The sequence below is a fragment of the Agelaius phoeniceus genome, chromosome 13, assembly GCF_051311805.1.
Source record: "Agelaius phoeniceus isolate bAgePho1 chromosome 13, bAgePho1.hap1, whole genome shotgun sequence".
Taxonomy (NCBI): Eukaryota; Metazoa; Chordata; class Aves; order Passeriformes; family Icteridae; genus Agelaius; species Agelaius phoeniceus.
The window spans coordinates 1,750,848-1,768,901 of NC_135277.1; the positions used below are offsets into that span (position 1 = coordinate 1,750,848).

General features: G+C 54.4%; 1 protein-coding gene across 1 annotated transcript in view; it reads right to left on the reverse strand.

Annotated features, from left to right (window-relative positions):
* SMAD6 (SMAD family member 6) overlaps window positions 1-10,689 on the reverse strand; it is a 37,704-nt gene extending 27,015 nt beyond the window's left edge. The window contains exons 1-3 of the mRNA XM_054642042.2: window positions 9,136-10,689; window positions 6,462-6,518; window positions 4,676-4,753 (exon numbers count right to left, since the gene is read on the reverse strand). Of these exons, the coding sequence (XP_054498017.1) occupies window positions 4,676-4,753; window positions 6,462-6,518; window positions 9,136-9,892 (892 nt within the window). The 5' untranslated portion in view covers window positions 9,893-10,689. The remainder of the gene's footprint in view (window positions 1-4,675; window positions 4,754-6,461; window positions 6,519-9,135) is intronic.
* Between the last annotated feature and the right edge of the window lie 7,365 nt (window positions 10,690-18,054).

Here is an 18,054-nt window from a genome sequence, read left to right on the forward strand (position 1 = left end):
GGGTTTATCACCACCCCAGACAGACATCTCTGTATAAAAGAAAGGAGCACACCTGCACCTCTGTGAAAGGCACAGCCCTGAAAGCCCTGGGAGCAGCTCCCAGAGCTTCCCCACCTTCCCTGCAGGGATTAATCCATGATTCACCCTCAGCTGCAGAAGCTGCCTCGATGCCAGCCCCAGGCAGGGCCAGAAGCTGCCCATGAGCAAAGCCCCAGGCAGGGCAGGTTGCTGCTCTGAGGGTCCCATGGGGTTCCAACACCCATGGCCATCCCCAGCCAAGTGGGAAAAGCCTCCACAGCGAGCAGAGAATTCCTCTCTGAAGCACACTGGAAAATAGATGCACTTTATTTCCCGTTGGCAGAGTGAAACTATGGAGGAAAGCTGTTTAATATAAAAACATCTGACAAAGCACCTCCAGGATGTATTTTTTTGCATCAAAGAAGTAGCTCTTGGCAACGGGCTCGTTCCTCCGACCAGGAGAGGCTTTGGCCAAACCCTGATTGTTCTAGACTGCACAGGGGAAGACAAGCCAGCAAACCTACAGTTAAATATGAAAGAAAAAAAGAAACCAAAACCCTTACTGGCCCAAACAAACATCTGTCTGTGATTAAACTGGATGCACAGATAGGTCGTGTCTTTTTTAAAGGATTTGTTTCTGCAGGAAGGGAGGGGAGAAGGGATGAAAAGGCTCCAGGGTGGTGCTGGGCCAGACCCAGCCCCCAGCCCAGAGCTGTCACTGAGTCTGTCCTCAAAACTCAACATTTCCCCCCAGAAGAAACTGCTGTCCCATTGCTGACAAAAATACCCTTTTTTCTATGAACAGGTAATTCCAGAGCCTCTCCCCCAGCCCGGAAAGGGCAATGTTTGCCCAGTTGCCACACACATCCGCCTGACAGATTTAATGGGCTGCTTTTTTTTTTTTTTTCCTACCTCCTAACACACAGGATCTTCATAAATTTCCTTGTTAGCATAAATCCTGCAGCCTGTTATTTCTGGGGGGGAGAGGAAGGGAGACGTTCACTTTCTCCATTCAGTGGGTTTGAAAATATGCTTCCTTAAGTTCATCCTAAATATTGCTGGGAGCAGAAAAAACCCTCTGGCTCTTGCCTGGAGCTGTGGCATCACCTCAGCAGGGCTGAGTCACCAGCTGGGATGGATGCTCCTGTCTTCTTCCTCCCTTTGGTGCTGCAGGAACCCTGCTCCCCAAACCCACTGCCCCCAGCCCCACCACTGCCCTGCAAAAACTGCCCCATCTTAAGAGAAAAAAAAAAACAAACCAACCAAACCAGCAATAATTTAAATAAGCTCCTGCCCATTCAGACTCTGGTTTTTTCTCTCTGTTAATTCTCAGCTTTCCTCCACCATCAGTCACCAAGCACAGCTCATCTCCACATGGAGCTCAGCACCTTCTGGACATCAGAGCTGCTGGAATAAACTCATGCCTGTGCTTCCACTTCCAGGCGGAAAACACCTTCCTGTTGCTTTGGAGCATGGACAGAATTCATCCCTCCTCCAACAAACCACCAATTCAACATTTCTTCTTTAGGATGCACATTTTCAGCTACACCTGGGTTCACCAGAGCTCAAAACTCCTAAAGAGTTTTAGCACATGGGAAGTGATTTCAAAGTTTAAAAAACACCCAAAACAACTACTTTTGGAAAAAAACAAACCAGCATCTTCCCTGGGATGGTCAGTCAGCACAGAGACCTACAGATGCAAGGTCACCTTTTGCTCTCCCACCTGCCCTCCCCTATTTAAAGCCACCACTAACAAGAACTCTGCCCAAGACTCATGGTGGGGCTTTTCCAACAGGAATGGGGCTATTCCATGGGTTTTATGAAAAGGTCCCTGCCAGGGCCAGTGAGGGAGAGCCCTGTGGGATTCAGAGGAAGGCAGGCAATCCCAGAGCCGCAGCAGCTGCTCCATCCCATCCCACCCCATCCCTGCAGAGAGGCTCAGCCTCCACACGCCTGGCAAGTCTAACGGGTACAGCAGCTTCTTGGCAAGTGCTGGAGGAGCCAAGTCTGAGGGGAAGGGAAAAAAAAATTACTACAAATGTTCCACCAATTATGAGTCACGAGGCTGAGCTTTTGTTCCTGCCTTGCTGGGCTTTGCCCTTTCCCTGGTATTTCCCCAGCCCCGGCGGGAGCCGCCAGGACTGGCCAAGGCTCTGCTGGCTCCCGGGGCACACAGGAACGACCTGGGCTTCAAATGTAACCCCAAACAGCAGGTTCTGCTCAGCTCTGCTCCCCAGGCAGGAGTGAATCCGAGGAGGGAAAGATGGAGCTCTCCTTGTGCTGAGCGTGGCACTGCCTGAGCTCAGGAGGAGGAAACTGCAGGGTCAGACACCTCCATGTGCCCTTGGCCACCAAGCCAGACCTTCCCAGGCCACTGCACCTCACTGGGAAAACAGGAGCATCCCCATTCCAAGGGAGAAGCTGTGGCTGCACACTGACCCTTGTACAAACAACTCTGTTCCAAGACCCAGATGCTTTGATCAGGAGATGAAGAGGGCTCTGGGGAATCATCCATGGATCCAGGTCACATCCACCCAACCACCCACAGCTTGTGCTTCAGTTAGCACTGACTGCTCCTCTGAACTTTACAGTGAGCCTGACACTTCACTGTTTCCCTCTTTTTAAGGGTAATATTTTAGCCATGGAAGGTTCTACTTCAAAAACAGGGTTTGTTATTTTTTTAAATTAACACATGTGACAGAGATCATCTTTTGCCTTCACCCTAAAACCTCCTGTTTAGAAGTTCATCAAATAAAGGAGAAACAGGAGAAGAATGGTTCTCTTTGTTACGCAAAATTGAATTTTGTGGCTTTAGTAGGAAAAGCCTTTTTGATGATCAAAGCTGGACCAATAAATAGCAGTGGCTTGATGCTAGATCCAAAATGTACTTATTTTTGGAAGACAAGCTAAATGCACACTGAGTACACAAGAGGAGGCAGGGAGGACCACGTGCTTTGTGTATCACTCCCACAGACCTACACTTCAAGCAGAGCTATTAAATGAGCTGAAATGGAGAATAAACAAACTGAAATGTGGCAGGTAGACTGGAGCCTAAGTGGGTTTTTCCCCTGTACTTGCCTGTGATGACATGTATGGGTTAACTTCAGCAGGGCTCTTATCCTCTTTCAGCAATCCTGAGCACTGGGGAAAAATAAATCACCCAGCCCCAGACTCTTATTAAAAGTTACACCATTGGAAACAGCACAGGGGGAGAGGAGGGATCTGGTTTCAGCACAATCTCAGTCACATGTTATCATTATATTGTTCAAGGAAAAGTTAAAATCTCTCTTCTTTCCAGCAAACCCACCAGATGTCCCATAAAGACTGAGCCACGAGGGAAGCTAAACCATTACATCTTCAGGAACCCCACTTTTCCATCTTGGCTGCTGTAATTAATGCCAATTATCAAGTTACAACAAAAGCCACGGGCACGGGGAGCTTTAGGGATGTGCATCCAGCCCTAGGAATGTTTGTTGGGAACTGCAAACACATTTATTAGAGCACAAAGCTCAGTGATCCCAGTCCTGCTATCAACTGTTCCCCTGCTCTGGACACTTGGCAGCACAGCAAAAGCCTGTGGGCCAACCACAGGGACACCTGAAAGGACAAGGAGAAGGGAAAATCCCTAGAGAGACGTGTGCCACCCTGCCATGATACAGACCCTGTGCTGTTTGAACACCCTTTGGAGCTGGGACTGACCTAAACATCCCCAGGAATGCCCAAGCCTCACCAAACTGACCATGAACTCTTGCAAGGAAAGAAAATGAAGAGAAATGCCACAACCAAGGCACCAGTACCCCAAAGGTCCCCTCCAGCACCTCCCCTGACTGGCAGCATCCCCAGGTGAGCAGCACATCCCATCCACGTGCTCAGCAATCCAGCCAGGAGCCTCAGAGGCGCCCAAGCCCCACCCCAGCTGCTGAAGGAGGCACATGGGGCTCCACCAAACCCCACGTTTGGCTCTCAGACCATGAACCAGGCGAAGGAATTAAGGCTGGTCCTACAGCCAGGCCCCTCCTGTCACACAGTGAGCCAGCAGGGACAGAGATGTGGGATGTGCTGAGCCAAGGACAGCCCCAGCTCTACCTGCTGTCAGGTAAAACCACCCCAGGCCTTGCAGAGCCCCATTAAGTGAATGAAAGGTTGCAGGGTGGGGCAGAGCAAAAACCAGGACCTAATTAAGCCAAGCTTTGTTCGGGATCTCCAATGGCTCCGTAGCTGGGAGCTGCTCATGAAAGCAGGGAGCGCAGCCCGGGGCCAGGGCCCAACAGGTAACACCAGCCCGACGGTCCCAGCAAGAACCTCCCCAGAGCAGCAGCTCTGCAAGGGCCCCTCTGCCCTGCCATGGCATGGGGAGGGCCCACAGCCCAGCCCCACAGTCCTGCAGCCTGGCACCCATCCTGGTGGCTCCACACGGGACACATGTGACCCTGTGGCCACCTCCAAACATCCCTGCCCACCCCACAAACAGCATCTTACCACAGCACACACAACAGGGATGGCTCTGAAAAACCAACTCAAACAACTGCTTTTTGTCCTTCTCTGCACAGCCAGAGCACAAACCAAGAGCAGGACCAGGACCCCCATCCCCTCCTGCTGTCCTGCCCCACCACCAGCCCCCATGGAGGGGGGAAAGCACCAAGAGCTGAGAACCAACCTGAGAAATCTCCGGGCGTGACGTTGGGAGAGTTTGTAGCCTCTGTTTCAGTGTAGGACAACGTGGAATCTGATAGATCTGGGGGAGGAAAACAAAGGAAAAAAAAAGCACTTTTAGTGCTGCTGCGTTTGCCAGCGCTACGTGAGCACCCGTGGCTGCTGGGCTTCCCACCACCTCCCCAGGAGAGAAACTCTGCACAGAGCCAGAGAGCAGCCATTAACTTTGGAGCTCCACCACGCAAATGCAAAGTTTGAATTGCCTCGACCACAAAAATAACTCCAGTTAAGTTGATCAAACAAGTAGGAACTTGGTGCTTACTGGATAAAGTTACATTAAGCCTCTAAACAAGTCAGAGTTACTATACTTAATTATCACCATTAAAATTCTTGAAGCTGTTTATTCTTGCTTCCTTCCTTCCTCTTTGCTGAAGCGAAGGAAACTTTGTTTTAACAAGTTAAGAGTCTTTGTTATTCTCTCTTGCTTACACCCCTCTAATTAAGTGCTCAACTGTTTGCTCACAGATTAACTATTATTTTTCCAATCAAACAAGCCAGTGAAGCAAATTTCAACCCCTGGCTGTTGTTTTAATAAAGTCACGTGTCCCTCACTATCATCTCTCCCTGCAGCACAAGCAGTTTCTAAAAGGAATTAACTTGGAAGGGGGAGTGCAGGGAGGGACAACTCCTTTTTTTTTTTTTTTTTTTTTTTTTTTTGCCTCAACACATAACAAAAAAAAAAGAAAAAAGAGAAAAAGCCACCAGAAGCCAAGTTGGCCTTGCAGGCTGCTCTGGTCACAGCCCTGTGGCGATGCAGGCGCGGGGTGCACACATGGCTGAGCTGCTCCCAGGCCGGGCAGGGCAGGGACTCGCCTTGGCAGGGGCAGCAGCGCCTTCCCCCGGGGCTGGGCGGGACAGGCGGGCACTGCTGTCCCCTCCTATCCCTGCCAAGCCCCGTTCGTCTCCTCCCTGTCCCTGCCCCACGGCAGCAAAAGCAGCTCCCCTGGGCATTAACCCCAGCAAATCACTGACCACGGGGTAAAGGCAGAAAGGGCCCAGCTGCACTGATCCCAGCAAGAAATCCAAGAGGGATGTGGGATTCCTCCCTTCCCTCCCATGCTCCCGTGTCTTTGCCTCCCATTTAATTGCACAAGAGGCAAAGATGAGAAAGGATGGTGAGGATGCAGCGATGCCAGCTCAAAACATCTCCAGGCCAGTGTGCAGCACACAGGACCAGGATCCAGGGCTGCCAGCATCCTGCACTCCACACCCAGCCTAGCCACCCCAAAGCTGCTCTCACCAACTCTGCTCGGAAAACCTCTTATAATTCCCCAGGAGAAGTGACACCCCGCTCCAAAATGACAGAGCGCCGAGTTTCAAAGGGTTTCCATCTCTTTGTAAGGAGCAGAGGAAGGGTAATAGCTGGTTCCTGCATGGAGCAGCACAGCCAGGCCTTTATGGAAATGGCACCCAGGAGCTCCCACTCCCGCAGATTACACACGCAGACAAAACATGACGTCTGGTAACCTTTCATTACGCCTTCATTAAAAATAGAGCTTCATATTATTTTGGAAAATATGCATGTGTCTGCACGGTAATTTGGTAGGATAAACTGGCATCCATTTACTTCTTAAAACTTGTCAGCTGATGCTTGCTCAGAAATAATGAGCAGCCATAAAACCCCGACTTGTTGGCTTTTGCCTGGCGTGCCAGGCAGGGCTGTCTCAGAACCAGCACCGGGGCTGCACCATGAAAGAGTTCCCAGAGATCAAAAGAGACAAAACACGTACCCAGTGGCTTTTGCTCATCATTAGGAGACAGCCGAGAGTAGGGAGGTGGTGGAGACTCTGGAAAAACAAAACTTCAGGTTAGTGCTGGGCTCGGTTTATCAACAAACCCTCTCGCTTTCTCTTTAGGGGTAGGAGGAACTCTTCCAAGGTTATAAACATCCAGTGCAAAACAAAAGCAACTGGAGACCAAGGTTTCCCTAATTTTTGAACAATGGGTGTTCCACCTTGAACTTTCAAAGTGGGCTTTGCTACTGAAAGTGCTGCACCCCTCTGCCCCATATCTGTGCCTGGACACCCACAGATTGAGTCACACAAAACATCAAATTGCTGCCCAAGAACCCCATTTCCATCATCTGCACTGGGAGACAACCCTCCATGGGTGATTCCAACACACAGGGCTTGACAAGAGCTCCCCAAACACTTCCCAAGCACTGAAAAGAAGGATTGGGTGATGAGAAGGCTCCTCTTGGCACGCAGGGCTGGCACCAGAGCCGGGCTGGCTTCAGCCACCAAGCCATGCCATAACCCCGGTCCATCCCAAAAGGCTTTGACACTAGAGTGACTCAGGAGCAGAGGCCACCATGATCCCCCTCACCCTGAATCCATCTCACAAAGCTCCCGAGCTCAGCTTTAAGCAGCAGCACTGAGCAGCCATGTGCTCCAAGCCCAGCGAGTCCTCAGAGGTGCTTTGCTGGACCAGGTCATTCAACCATTCTCGCTGCTCTTGGAAGGGTCAGGACCACGGGGAAACTGCAAGCCCTGATTACAGGGGTTTCTTTTCCCCTTCCACAGTATGGCAGTGATGTTTCTTGAATTGTAACTTGCCAAAACTGAGCGTGCAGCCAGCTGGGCTGCATCAGCATTGAGCAGGCACAGACTCCAGTGAGGAATTGCTCTGTGAAGTCCATGAGGGGCACCACACCGACCCCAGAGCAGGGAAACACGGGAGTGCCCCTCAGCCCCCACCCGGACCGGAGAGCACCCAGCCAGCAACTGCAGCTCACCCGGCTGGGCTCCCCTAAAGCACCTCAGCATCCCCCGTGTGACGGCTCTGGGGCCATCTACTGCTCCTCAGAAAAGCTTCCCCAGTCCCCCGAAGGGAGCAGGGTGCTCTTCTCAAAGGGTGCTTATAAATCCCAAAATATAAAAAAAATAAAGGTGCTGGTGTCCCCGTGTGGAGGTAACAGCCAGACCTGGCTGTGCTGGTCGCACTCCATCCTGCTGTCACCAGGGCCTCCTTGGAAGCGCCCCAGAACTTTCACACCCCAATGGGTGGGAAACACCAACAGGATGATCCCTGCAGGGAGCCACTTGTGGAAAAAGGGCATCAAGGCCTTCTCCTGGCTCCTGTTACCAGCGCCCAGCCGGCGCGGGCGGGGTCCTGGCACCGTCACCCGCTATCAAGGTGATAAGGAGCCACTCGATAACAGCTCTGCTTTCTACTACTCCCAGCACAGGGCTGGCAGCCGCTCGCCGCTGGGAAAACCACCACGGCTGCAGGACAGACACTGGGAAACTTCTCCCGTTTCTACAAGAAATGCCCCGTTCCTAAAAACGCAGCTCAACTCCAGCTGGAGTCAAAGAGCTGCCTCCAGCCTCTAGCGACCTTCGGGAGAAGCACGCCCAGAAGAGAAGTTTCTTTGAAAGAAGTGATGCAAAGCGAGGCAGGAGCCCAGATTGCAACAGAAATAATAAAATCAAAGTTCTTGCCAAAAAAAGGGACAGTCAGCATAGAATCATAGGATGGTTTGGATTGGAAAGGACATAAAAAATCATCTCCTTCCACCCCTGCCATGGGCAGGGACACTTTCCAGTGTCCCAGGCTGCTCCAAGCCCCATCGAACCTGGCCTGGGACACTTCCAGGGATCCAGGGGCTGCCCCAGCTTCTCTGGGCACCTGTGCCAGGGCCTGCCCACCCTCCCAGGGAAGAATTTCTTCCCAATATCCCATCTAACCCTGCCCTCTTGGCAGTGGGAATCCAGCTGTCCATTCTCATTACAGTTTTTGTACAGCCTATTAAATATTATTTCCGTTTCTGCACCTCAAACTCCAACATGTCTCTGCTCCGTGTAACCATTCCCTGCTGACACGGACACACAATCGAGTACTGCTGAAAAAAACAAAAAACCCTCAACAATCCCAAACCCACGCCTTGAAAACGGTCATCTCTGCCCACGGTAAAAAAAGAAAAAAAAAGAAAAAAAAAAGAGAGAAACCCTGGAGAATTGCAGGAGCCCCCGAAGTCCCCGCGGGTGCGGGGATCCCCGCGGCGGGGACATCCCCGCAGCCCCCCCGAAGCGCCTGCGGCTTTAAGCCGGCGGCGGTGACCGCCCGGCTCCGATAGGAGCGAGCCAGGCTGGCGCCAGCGGGATGGAGCCGCCGATTATCGCCCGTCCGGCTCCCGGAGAGCGGGGAAACTCCGCGGGAAGGGGAAAAAACCAATAAAGAGAAAGGGCTTTGAACGCACAACTGGAAGCGCTGGTTCCCAGAGAGGGGGGATGCCCGGCGGGGACCCCGGAGCGGGCGCGTCCCCCCGGGCATCCCCGCAACAGCGCGGGGCCGGGGCAGCGCTGCCCGCCAGGGCTCGGATAAACCCAGGGAGGGGTCAGAAACCCCGAACCCCCAAATCGGTGCGTGTTTGTGGCGGGGGGGACCCAACTCGCCGCTGCTCACCTGGCCCACAGAGGCGGCTGAAGTGGTAGGGGTTGCAGCAGACCGTGGGTCCGTCGGCGACGCCGAAGCTCTGGCACTCGCAGAGGGGCTTCAGCTCGGCGGGGTGCTGCAGGTCGGGCCAGCGGAACAGCTTGCCCAGGAGGAGGTGCGGGGGCGCCGCCAGGCCCCCCAGGCGCACCTCGGTGCGGGCCACCAGGACGCAGCCGCCGGGCATCCCCCCGCGGGACTCCACCGCCTCCAGCAGGCTGTCCAGCGAGCGCTCCTTCAGCCGCTTCAGCAGCGAGTAGGTGACGGCCTTCAGCTCCTGCTCCAGCAGCAGCAGCCGCGCCCGCGCCTCCCGGCCCCGCCGCTCCGGGGAGCCGCCGTCGGCCGCGCCGTCGGGGCCGGGGGCGGCGGCGGGGGGAGGTTGGGGGCCGCCCGGCTCCCGCTCCGAGAAGAGGCAGCAGGTCACGGTCCGGCCGTCGCTCTCCGGCGCGGAGCCGGGGGCGCGGAGCCGGGCCCCGCGCCGCTCCGCCATGGGGTCCCCGCGCGGCGCCGCCTCGCCCGCCGCCCCGCGCCGCTCCTCCGGCTCCCGCAGCAGCAGGCTGCGCGCTACCGCGCGGAGCTCCACCGAGGGGCTTTTCTCCGCGATCTTGCAGCTGCCGGTGGCTCCGAGGTCGTGGCCGCTCCTGGCGCTCCCATCTCCGCCGTCCCTGTCCGGAATGACGCGGCTCCTCCAAAGTCGCCGCACCAGCCCTGAGCGTTTGGACCTGAACATACGACCCGCGGGCGGCCGGGGGTCGCGTCGCTCTCCGCCGCCCCCCGCCCTCCTCCGCGGGGCTCCTCGCTCCGCCGCCGGCTCTATCTCATCGCAGCCCCGGAGCAGCCCGGACTCCCCGCGGCGCTGCTGCCCAGCGGATCTCCGACGGCCCGCGGCGGGGCCGCACCATGGGGGGGGCGGCGGGGCGGCGCGGGCATAGACGGCGCCGCGGGGGCCGCTCCCGTGGCGGCGCTGGGGCTCGGGCGCGCCGCGCCGTGCCCTACATCGGCTGCCAACGCGGGGCCGGGCGGGGAGCGGCGGGGGCGAGGGCCGGGGGGAGCCCGGGGCAGCGCTCGGCTGCGCCCCGCGGCCGCTCCACCATACAAGGTGGGGAGGAGCGGGGAAGCGCGCCCGGCGCGGGGGTGCCGCCCGGCGGGGAACCGGCGCCGGGGGCCGCTCGGAGGCGTCGGATCCCTTCAGCCAAAAATAGTATTTAAAAAAAAAAAAAAAAGTAAAAAAAAAAATTATTTAAAAAAAAGGGAAAAAAATTAAATCAGAAAGGCGAAGAAGCAGCAGCAGCAGAGCCCGCAGCGCAGGCCGGTTGTCAGCGCGTCCCTTGTCCGCATCGCAGGGCGCGGCCCCGGTCCGGCGGGTCCCCGCGCTCCGTGCGCGGCTCCCGGGGCCGCCGCCGCCGCCCGCTCGCGCCCGCCCGCCCCTCGCCGGCTTTTGTGTGGCCGGGGCGCGCGCGCGGGGCCCCTCGCGAGCGGCGCCGCCATTGGCTGCCGCCCATCATGTGCCAGTCTAGACACTCCGGCGGCTCCGCGCGGCACCGGCCCTTGCGCAAACACCGGCTCGGGTTTCCGACCGCTTAAAGCGCCCCGCGCCCCGCGCCGCCCCGCGCCCGCCCGCCGCCGGCCCCGCGCGGCCCCGCGCTGCCGTGGGGCGGGATGAGGGGGGGTCGCTCCGCGGGGAGCGGCGGCGCGGGGCGGGGGGGGGTGGGCGAGCGCGGCGCGGCGAAAGTGGGTCACGGCAGCGAGGGGGTTAACGGCCCCCCCGCGGGCCGCGCGCCGGACACACCCCCGCGATGTATCAACTTGTCCGCCGTGGCAAAAGTTCAGGCCCGGCGCGCTCCCATTGGCCCGCGGCCGCGTGACGCGCGGCGCCGCCGCCTCCCATTGGCCGGCGCGCGGCGCGGGCCCCGCCCCGCTCCCAGCCCGGCGCGGCCGTGAATGAACGGCGGGGCCGGGACCGCGCCGGCACCGCGGGCTGGGGAGCGAACGGGGGAGCGAACGGGGGGACACGGACCGGCCCGGGCCACCAGCAGCGCCGCCGGGAGCGGGGGGAGCCGCGGCCGCGTGTCCCGCCCCACAGCCACACAGTGCCCGTGGGGCACCCCGGGATGGGACCCATCACAATAACCCTTCCCCGAATACAGAATGAATAAATAAATGCCTATAAAACAGCCATTCCCGCGCGGCCAGGGAGGCGAGAGCCGGGTTCGGAGCAGGACGGCTTTGCCCATCCTCGCTCCATCCCAGGGATGTGGGGAAGTTCCCCCACCCTGGGATGGATCGGTGGGAACCTGCTGGAGGAAAAGCTTGGGGCCAGCCTGAAGGCTTCGCTAATAAGCAAAAATTAATCTGGGCAATTAATCCCCCAGCAGTTGATCAGTTAAGCGAAAAACACCCAAAACCAAATAAATTATTTCTACCAACAGAACCTAGGCAACCTTAATGTTTGCAGTTTTTCTCTTGGAATCTTTTGGGTGGTTTTTTGATACCTGAAGGCTTCTGTCCAAATTTCTGTCCACTTTTCCCCAAACCTGCCCTAATCTATTCAAGAACACAATTTAGATCCACTGGATGAAGACTACCTTTTTTTTTTTTACAGCAAAGCTAATCAGTGCAACATCAAACAGTCCATTTAAAATCCATAGCTGTGTGCCACCGATGTTTGCATCAATATAAACACAGAATGTAAATAGGTATTTTGATTTTGGGGTCACTTCTGCCCCTTCTGACCTGTAGGACCAGGGGCAAAGCTCCTTTTCCCCTGCCATTTTGGGGTGAGGTTTAGGAAATGTGCAGCTTGCCTGGTTAAGGATGTAAAAACTCCTACAAAACCTGTGAGGGACTTGCTGCCCCTGACACTGCAGCCACACTTCACACCTGAACCACAGTTTGGACTGAAGTAACCCAGCACCCCACTGTGGGAGGGAAACGCCTTTTTTCACAGTGAGAAGGCACAAAAGGAGTAAAAAAAGAATATTTCAGCTTCAGACATGGAAGTAGAAACTGGGATTGCCTGGATCTCATGGAATCATGCAATGGTTTGGGTTGGAAGGGACCTTAAAGCCCATTTGGCTTCACCCCTTACCATGGGCAGGGACACCTTCCACTGCTCCAGGCTGCTCCAAGCCCTGTCCAACCTGGCCTTGGACACTCCCAGGGATGGATCTGCAACCCTGGTGGGATCCCTGCCCATCCTGAGGCTGCTCCAGAGAGGTCCCAGCCCTTGTTTGAAATCCCCACGGATCACCCTGCCCTGCATGACCCCAGGATTCACCTCCCCAAACACAGCTGATGCTTTTCTTCCCACCACTGTCTTTCCAAGCTGTCACCCAAATTACAATATGTCCCAAATGTGCAATTACCAGCATTTAAATATATATAAATCTTAAATATAGCAGTGCTAGAGCTAAGAATAGGTTATTATTGCAACCAGGGACTCATCCAAGGCTCTGTAATCATGGAGTGTGCAATATGGCAGCAAGAACAATGGGGCTTTCATGGGCTCTGGAGCAGCCCAGCATCTCCACGGGCACAGGTATGCAGGAGCAGCCCCACTGCACCCGCATGCCATCCATCCCAGCCCCTGCAACAACAGCACTTTGTTCCTGCTCCTGCCCCAACGTGGGCAGCCACAACAGAGCCCTCGATTGTGCCCCCACAATGCACACACAATTTATAGTAATGGTGCTTATTAAAGGATTGCTGGTGATTAACAGCAATGTCCTCTTTCACTGGCTTTTTTTATTTTAAACCACCTTTTTCTTTTTTTTTTTTTTTTCCTGTCATAATAACAAACATTCCTGGGAGATGCTCTGGAACACATCCTATAGGTCTTGGCAGGGAAGCTGGAGAGAAGCTTTTGAAAGCCTGCCAGTGTTATCTGACATGGATCTCCCAGGTATGACAGAAAGCCAAATCCTCCTGGGTCCAAGAGGACCGTGGGTGGCCAGGAGGGCACCAACCTCTTCCCAAAGCCAAACTGCAGCTGGGATGGGGAAAAAAGGGGGACAGGGACCAGCCCTGCCATTGCCAGCACCCTCAAAGGCATCAGCAGAGCCCAAACCCTGACTGTGGCACTCCAGGTATTCAGTAAGGAAAATTAATATCATCATTTTCTGCTTCTTTAAAAAAAAATCTCTAGTATTTGATACATTCCTGATCAAAAAGAAGAATGCAGGGGTTAAAACACAAAATTAATAACTGACACTTAAATGTTGTAGGAGCTCGACTTGTAGGTTATTGTAATGCCTTAAAATGGGGGCAGAGGGGGACCCCCAAGGGGTGGGGAGGGCTGGGGGACACATTGCACCCCCTTTTCCCCCCAGGAATGGGGGCTCAGAGTGACTGGGCCCGACCACAGAAAGCACCACAAACCTGCTGCGCCAGAGCCAGGGGCTCTGCCAAAAACTAAAATGCCTCATAAAATCCTGCTGGTTTTGCTGGAAGCTGATTTTGAAAGGAACCAGAGAAAAAAGGATTTGACAACATCAGAATGTCCCGTTTCCTTTGTTTTCATGACATTGCCATGATTTTCCAGTTCAAACTGATTTTTCATTTTGCTCTTGCAAATGTTATACCCTGTGTGGTAACACACTGTGATAGGACCTTGGCCCCTCTTCAAAATGGAAAAAGCTAAAATCAGAATGAGGCATTTTGATAAATCCAAAGTATTAAAAAAATTATGTTTGAAGAGTTTTCCTCCATGGAGAATTTCCCAACTGCTGGACTCCACACTCCCAGAGCTCCTTGGCATCTTGAAACCCTTTGTGCAGAGAGGTGATCTCACCTCAGCACCTCAGGCTGTGCCCCCATCCTGGAGGAGCTGCAGCCTTGGCAAAACCCTTCCCATGGGATGTAATCCATGGGTTACAAGTGACCCACTTTCCCAACACTCCTGGGGCATAAAATCCTGCAATGGTTTGGTTTGGAAGGGACATTAAAGCCCAGCCAGTGTCATCCCTGCCATGGCAGTCCCAGGCTGCTCCAAGCCCCATCCAAGGGGGCTTGGAATAGCCTGGATGTACTCCCAAGGATCCAGGGACAGCCCCAGCTTCTCTGGGCACCCTGTGCCAAGGCCTGCCCACCCTCACAGGGAAGGATTATTTCCAATATCCCATCCATCCCTGCCCTCTGGCAGTTTGAAGCCATTTCCTGTGACAACCCCATGGAGAACCTGGGACATCAGTGCAGGAGCCTCTGCCTGGCCAAGGAATGCTCAGGTGGGTGCACTGACATCCCAGCCCAGCGGCCAGCTCTGCTCTGGCACCTTTCCTCCAAGTGGGATCCAAGTTTCCCCATCCCTCCATCATCCATCCATCCATCCATCCATCCATCCATCCATCCATCCATCCATCCATCATCCATCCATCCATCCATCATCCATCCATCCATCCATCCATCCATCCATCCATCCATCCATCCATCATCCATCCATCATTCATCCATCCATCCATCCATCATCCATCCATCCATCCATTCATCCATCATCCCTCCATCCATCATCCCTCCATCCATCATCCATCCATCCATCATTCATCCATCCATCCATCATCCATCCATCATCCCTCCATCCATCATCCATCCATCCATCATTCATCCATCCATCCATCCATCCATCATCCATCCATCCATCCATCCATCCATCCATCATCCATCCATCCATCCATCCATCCATCCATCCATCATCCATCCATCCATCCATCCATCCATCCATCCATCCATCCATCCATCATCCATCCATCCATCATCCATCCATCATCCATCCAACCATCCATCCATCCATCCATCCATCCATCCATCCATTCATCCCTCCCTCCATCCATCCATCCATCCATCATCCATCCATCCATCATCCATCCATCCATCCATCCATCCATCCATCCATCCATCCATCATCCATCCATCCATCCATCCATCCATCCATCCATCCATCCATCATCCATCCATCCATCATCCATCCATCCATCCATCCATCCATCCATCCATCCATCATCCATCCATCCATCCCATCCCATCCCATCCCATCCCATCCCATCCCATCCCATCCCATCCCATCCCATCCCAATTCCATCACAGCCCGTGCTGGGGCTGCATCTGCTGCCCGTGGGGGTGAATTGGGGCCAAATCAGCCAAATTGCTTAGGGATGGACTGAAACTAAATATCCTCCACAATTCATCACCATCAGGAGGGAGAAAAAGGAGCCAAAATCCGTCAGGAATTGGCCAAAGGCTGGGTTTCAGCAGGGATTCATGGGAACGGGTTAATGGGAGCTGCACAAGGCAGGAGCTGCTGAGTTTCCAGGCTTTTCAAGGCCCTTCCCACGAGTATCTGCTGTGGGTGGGGACAAGCTGACTCACAGTTTCCAGGGCTGTAGTAACATTTCAACACCCCGGCGCTCCAGCCTTGGGGACTGATGGCAAAGAGCACATTCCCAGCAGAGTGGTTGGGAAGCTTTTTGACAAAATGTTTTCTTGGGTCAGAAAATGTCACTTTGGCAAAACCAGAATTTTTTTTTTTTGCTTTTTGGTAACAAAGTACCAGTTTCCACGAAATGTTGCTTGGAAGGGTTTTCTGGGAGCAAGCCTGGATTTCTAGTCAAACCCACAGAGGTAAAATCATCTCCCCAGAGGTCCTTGGGGTGGGTGATGGCATCCATCCGTGGTGGTGCCCATTCCAAGAAATGTCCCTTGCTTGGAGCAGGGATATGGATTCTTTAAATCCCTTCTAGGTGGGGCTGGGCCAAATTGTACAAACTAATTTAAGCAGTTACTGAGGGAGAAAAGTCTGACTTTAGCACTGAGGAGGAGAGCCCTGATCTGAGATAGGGAGTGTTGGGTTCAGTTCCCTGGTTTGGCTCATGACAAACAAGGACTGAACCACAGGTCAGGCCAGTGCCACGAGTACAGGATTATCCCCTGTGCTGCTGCTTTCATTTTTAGGAAAACAAACTCAAGGCATCCCAGAAAAGCCCTGCTGCAGTCCAAGGAAAGCATTGGTGTCTCCAGCTCTGTAGCACAGGAAGAGTGCCTCCATCCAAGCACAGTGCCAGCCTCCACAGAGAGAAAAGTGGGGCTTTTCTCCTGAATAAAAGATTCATTTCCAATTTTCCCATGGCAGAAGGAGCCAGAGGCACCCCGTGGCTCTTGGTCAGTCACAGGGTGAAACACAAAGCAGGAGAAGCAGCTCCTGTCATTCCCAGAGGTGCTGAAAATCCCCTCTGTGAAGCGCAGGCCTCTCTGGGCAGCCTTGGATGCCTTCAGAAAATGCAGAGTCAGCCCAGCAAAGCAGAGAAGGGTGAGGGGCTCCTCAGTGTGCCCAGGCTTCCCTTTGGCAGGGGAAGGTGACCTGTGAGCACGAGGCTGCCATCTGTGCCCCTCCTGCTGTCACTGACTGGGATCCTCCCTGGCCTTTTGCACTGATGAGCTGAGAAAATGAGGCACGGGGTAGGAGAGGTGAAGGCATTGATTGCTGGGCCTCCATCTGGGCTTCATCCAGGAGCACTTCCCACCTGGGGGTGCACTGGGAGCTGCAGTGGGTCCCACAGGGGTGGGAGCATGAGGAGGGGACGTGCAAGGTCCTGCCAGGACTGAAGGGAGCCCACAGGAAAGAGGGAGAGGGACATTTACCAGAGCCTGGAGTGACAGGACAGCAGGGAACTGATTAAAACTGATGGAGAGAAGTGTTGGGTTGGGTATTAGGAGGAAGTTCTTCCCTGTGAGGGTGGGCAGGCCCTGGCACAGGTGCCCAGAGCAGCTGGAGCTGCCCCTGCATCCCTGGCAGTGCCCAAGGCCAGGCTGGATGTGGCTGGGAGCAGCCTGGGATAGGGGAAGATGTCCCTGCCCAGACAGGATAAGATTTAAGATCCCTTCCAACACAAACCATTCTGGGATTCTGTCAGATGAAGAAAGGGATGGGGAGGAAAAGTCACCTTCAGTGCCTCCAAAAATGGTGCAGCCTCTGAGGAGGACAGAGAGGCACATGCTGAGCCCAGCCCCTGCCTGCAGGGCAGTTTGGGAATTTGGGCCATCGGCCCCAGCCTCAATCCTTCCCTCCCCAGCCCTGGAAGGACCAGCAGCCCCTAAACCCCTCCTGTCCTGCTCTGGCTGCAGGGGCCCAGCTCTGTCACATGAACCAGCTGCTGTGCTCGGATGGGAAGGGAATTGCAACCAGAGGACATCCAGAAATCACACCCCCCTAACAAACAGCAGCAGTTTGTCCTTCTATCAGCTCTTATTCAGCAGCTTGTGGAGACAGTCTGCCTTTCTGGAGGCCTTTCCAGGCAGATAACACCCAGTTCTGAAACTGCCCTTGACGTTCTTGTTGGCTTGGCTTGGGTGAATTGTCATTTCTGACCTGGAAAGGGACTATTTGAGTAAGAAAAACAGCTCTGTGTGCTGCCACCACGCTGATCCAGCAACAAACTGTGTAACATGCCAAGCCCAGTGTCCTTAAAAAAAATAAATCTACCCCTCTCCATGTTTACCCATACAATTTGCAAACACAAAACTGGAAGTTCCCCAGGGGGATAGGATTAAAAAAAGGATTATTCTATTTGGAGCTGGTCCAGAAAGCAAAGGGAGTATATATAAATGTATATGTTTATGTCCAAAATGGGTTTTAATTGAGGATTGTTGTGAACAGTGGTGCTCTGCTAGCAGCAGGAGCTAAAAACACAGTGGGGCTGGAGGAGAAGGAAGGTTGAGGAGGACACCAAAGCAGATCTGAGAAAGGTCAGCCCTAAATGGCAACCTGTCCATTTCTGCAGTAGTTTGCTCTCCTATTTATGATGGCATTTTCTGGGAAGAGCTGGCCAGAGCCAACTAGGGCAGGCTTGTAAAAAGATAATTTTTCTCCCTTAGAAAACACAAAGACAGACAGACTGGGCTGCT